Source organism: Nematolebias whitei, chromosome 3 (genome assembly GCF_014905685.2).
Source record: "Nematolebias whitei isolate Nwh7 chromosome 3, NemWhi1, whole genome shotgun sequence".
In the NCBI taxonomy this organism is placed as follows: domain Eukaryota; kingdom Metazoa; phylum Chordata; class Actinopteri; order Cyprinodontiformes; family Rivulidae; genus Nematolebias; species Nematolebias whitei.
In genome coordinates this window covers 58,981,503-58,985,283 of record NC_056500.1, presented here as the reverse complement: position 1 = coordinate 58,985,283, position 3,781 = coordinate 58,981,503, and the positions used below count along the sequence as shown (strand labels likewise).

The 3,781-nt window shown below is 38.9% G+C and overlaps 1 protein-coding gene across 1 annotated transcript in view; it reads left to right on the top strand.

The window, feature by feature from the left end:
- The window catches only part of sh3rf1 (SH3 domain containing ring finger 1), a 79,771-nt gene that overhangs the window by 69,215 nt on the left and 6,775 nt on the right, over positions 1–3,781 (top strand). Inside the window, 1 exon segment of the mRNA XM_037674395.1 lies at positions 573–591. Within this exon segment, the coding sequence (XP_037530323.1) occupies positions 573–591 (19 nt within the window).

Here is a 3,781-nt window from a genome sequence, read left to right as displayed (position 1 = left end):
CAGTTTAAATAATCTAGGAGGCGCACTTGAGTCAAATATTAAACAACTATACCAATGTGTCTCGAAATGCTCACAGATGACGCAACAAAAATCTGGTGCAGATTGGATGATGTATCATTGATATATAACTGTTGGAATAATGTAGGGGACGCACTAGTCAAAAGTTTAAAAAACAATACCATTGTGTTCATAAGTGCTCACTAATGAAGCACCAAAAATCTGGTTCAGATCGAATGTTGTATCACTGAGATATAACTGTAAGAAGAATGTAGGTGGCGCTGTGGAGGCTATTGGCCACTTATCATGGATACCTGTTCAAGGGGTGGATAATGATCGATCGTAGTGATTTTGGTGCACCTCGGTTGAAATCTGTGCAATTTTGAGCCAAACATTGCAACTGCGTCACTTCTTAATTCGCCATGCTGCCACGCCCACATCCTCCAGCAACAACGGTTTGCACTTTAAATCAAGTCAGACTATCTTATCTGTATTCTAAGACAGGATCATCCTGATTAGGTCATTGGTGTCAAAGAGGGAGCATTCCAAGTAAAAAACAGACTTCCTGGTCTGAGGTGGCAGGGCTTTCATGATGTCAAAATATGACAACAGTGTATCGTTGTGTATCCACCAGGGATAAGTCATGCCAAGTTTGTTGCATTACGTTCTTTCAATGTGCAAGTTTTAGTGCTTGTAAATTTATGGCGTGAAGCGCAACTTTGAGGCCTGACCACGCCCCTTTACCAAAACGAAACTGAAAGCTTTTGATAACTTTTACTCTCCAATGTCTTAAGGGCATATTAACCAAGTTTGAAGGCAATCACTCAAAATCCCTAGGAGCAGTTTGTTAAAATTTGCCATTAGAAACGCCCAAAAATGACCCTTTGACCCAAAATGGCCGACTTCCTGTTGAGTTTGGACCAGGGCTCTAAGAGACTTTTTCATAGGTCTTGAGAAGATACAGATGTTTACAGTTTCAGATTTATCGGTCCAAAAAGGGCTTGGGGGCTGAGGTTTTAAAATATTCTAGGGGGTGCTGTGGAGGCTATTGGCCAATTATCATGGCTTCCTGTTCAAGGTGTGGATAATGATATATCATAGTGATTTTGGTGAACCTCGGTTCAAATCTGTGGAATTTAGAGCCAAGCGCATTGCAATGGCGTCACTTCTGACTTCGCCATGCCCACATTCTCCAGCGAAAACGGTTTGAGCTTTAAAGCAAGTCAGACCATCTTGTTATATGTCTTCTAACACAGGATCATCCTGTTTAGGTCAAGGAAGTCAGAGAGGGAGCATTCCAAGCAAAAAAATAACTTTCTGTTCTGAGGGGGCGGGGCTTTGATGACGTCAGAATATGACCACAGAGGATCGTCGGGCATCGAACAGGGATGGCTTATGCCAAGTTTTGTACATTTTGTTCTTCCAATGTGAAAGTTATAACGTTTAAAAATTACGTTGTGTGTTGTAACTTTGAGGCCTGGCCACGCACCTTCAACATTTATGAAAACGCAATTTTTTTTGATAACTTTTATTTCCCAATGTCTTATGGTCATATCCACCAAGTTTGAAGGCAATCTCTCAAAATGCCTAGGAGGAGTTTGTTAAAATTTGCCATGTATGAAAAGTGAAAAATGACCCTTTGACCCAAAATGGGCGACTTTCTGTTGGGTTTAGGGCATACCTCCAAGAGACTTTTTTTCTTGATTCAGGGAGTTCTACCTATGTACCAAATTTCAGCTCTCTAGGATGTACCAGTTGTCCTATCTCTTTTTAGGGGGTGCTGCTGAGCAGTTTGGCCACGCCCACTTTTGGTTCCATTAAAATACTAAAATTTCACGCGGGGGACAATTTTGGGTAAAGTTTGGTGAGTTTTCAGATATGTTAACCCCTCCAAATGAGCAATTCTTTCGGACCAAGAATCGTAATAATGAACGGATCAATTACAATAGGCCTTCGCAGCGCTTCGCTGCTCGGGCCTAATTATACATGGTCTGTAGTCTATATAATTTTTCTACGGAGGATCAGCTGCTCAGTTCCTGTTTCTGGCTCTTTTGAAGGTCAGTTACAGTAAAAACAAAAAATCAAAACCAATACATGGGTTACACCATGTCTACCTTAGATGAAAGAACCCAAACATAACAAGTTCCATTTTACTAATTTATTGAGCAATTGTTTCCTTTAAACTGCGACATTACTGTCATGTTTTAAATTGTTTAAACAAAAAAGAAAAGAAAAATAATGTACCAAGCAAGAGAATTCAACAAATAAAAATATGTAAAGCCGTTATTATACATTGGACGACGTCCCCAAGAAGTTCAGTCTATGTGGTTGAGGTGACGAGCTCGTTTCGGCGAAGCAGGATGTTGTGCAGCTTACCAGACTTCAGAGCATCATTTACACAGTGGAGCATTGCAGGTCTGGTGTTCCACCTCATCTCTGCACAGCTTCAGTGACCGGTCCAGCGCCTTTCATAACCTAAAAGTGAAAGAAGACAGTGCACAAGTCAAAATAGGGTTACCGTGACTACAAATTACAATTTGTTGGCCTTTCTTTTGGAAAAAAATATTTAATCAAAAACAAGAGATTTACAATTGAAATTAAGTCAAGAAAATGTGACATTTGCAAATATAAATTACAGTAGCTCAATTTTTCTTTATTTCACTTATCATATTTTATAATTATTTAAGCAGCCTCACCAGGCAGAGATTACAAGATTTTATGTATCTTACCTGCTCTTTTGAAGTGTGACAAGGGTCTTTGTGTCCAAAGCTGTTTAACAGTTTGCTTCTAGCTTCCTGTGTTAGGTAGACAAATTAAATTAAATTAAAGACTAACAAAAAGGTTAGTGCTACTTCTTGTGCCATGCTTTCTAAAACAGTTATTGAATAAAGGATTTACTCATGTAAGTAAAAATAGATGTTTTAAAACGTGTTAAAATACACCAGAATGCAGGAAACGGCAGCTACTTTATTCAAAATGTTATGGGGAGGACCCACAGACCTCGCACCAATATGTCCTCCCTACAATAATTCTAATGCTAATACACACTGCGTGGTTCAAGCCAAGATCCATTGTTAACACTGGGGGGCTAAGGCCCCTAAAAAGGGCTTCTAGAACGCCCCTGGTGTGAGGAAATAAACTGAGAAAAATCAACTCTTAGCCTAAAATTTAACACAACATACAACGTACACGTCATATCTTAAATCTAAAACTAAAACAATTATTATAATGTACTTTGTATATGCAACCAGCCTTTCTTATAAAAACTGGGATATTTGTACTAACAAGTTTGTTGTTGTACTGGCATGGTTACAGCTGACAGTAACTATTTATGCAATAAAGTGATGGTTATTCAGGCTGTCCTCTATTTCAGTATCTAGCAGGGCGTCACAATATAAAAATAGGGATATTTTTACCGGAGAATATGTGCACTTTAACCAGGAAGAGGTTTTTGTTTTACATTACAAACGGCGACAGATGAAGATTTTAACCTAAAAACCCACATAACAAAGCAGAGCATAATTTTTAAATTAAAAGGAACAAGTATCCTGATGCATGCTCAATAATCCAGGTAGAAAAATCCAAAAAAGTTCAATCTGGTCCTCTGGACATTAAAAAAAAACAAAAGCAAAACAAAGCAAAAGAAATCTAGAAACGTTTCGTCTCTCATCCAAGAGACTTCCTCAGTCTGAGGTGCTGTATTCAGCTCAGTCTCTTAAATAGCACCTTCTTAGAGTGGATCAACCAGTTTGCTGCTGACAACCAAAACCAGCTGATCACATGC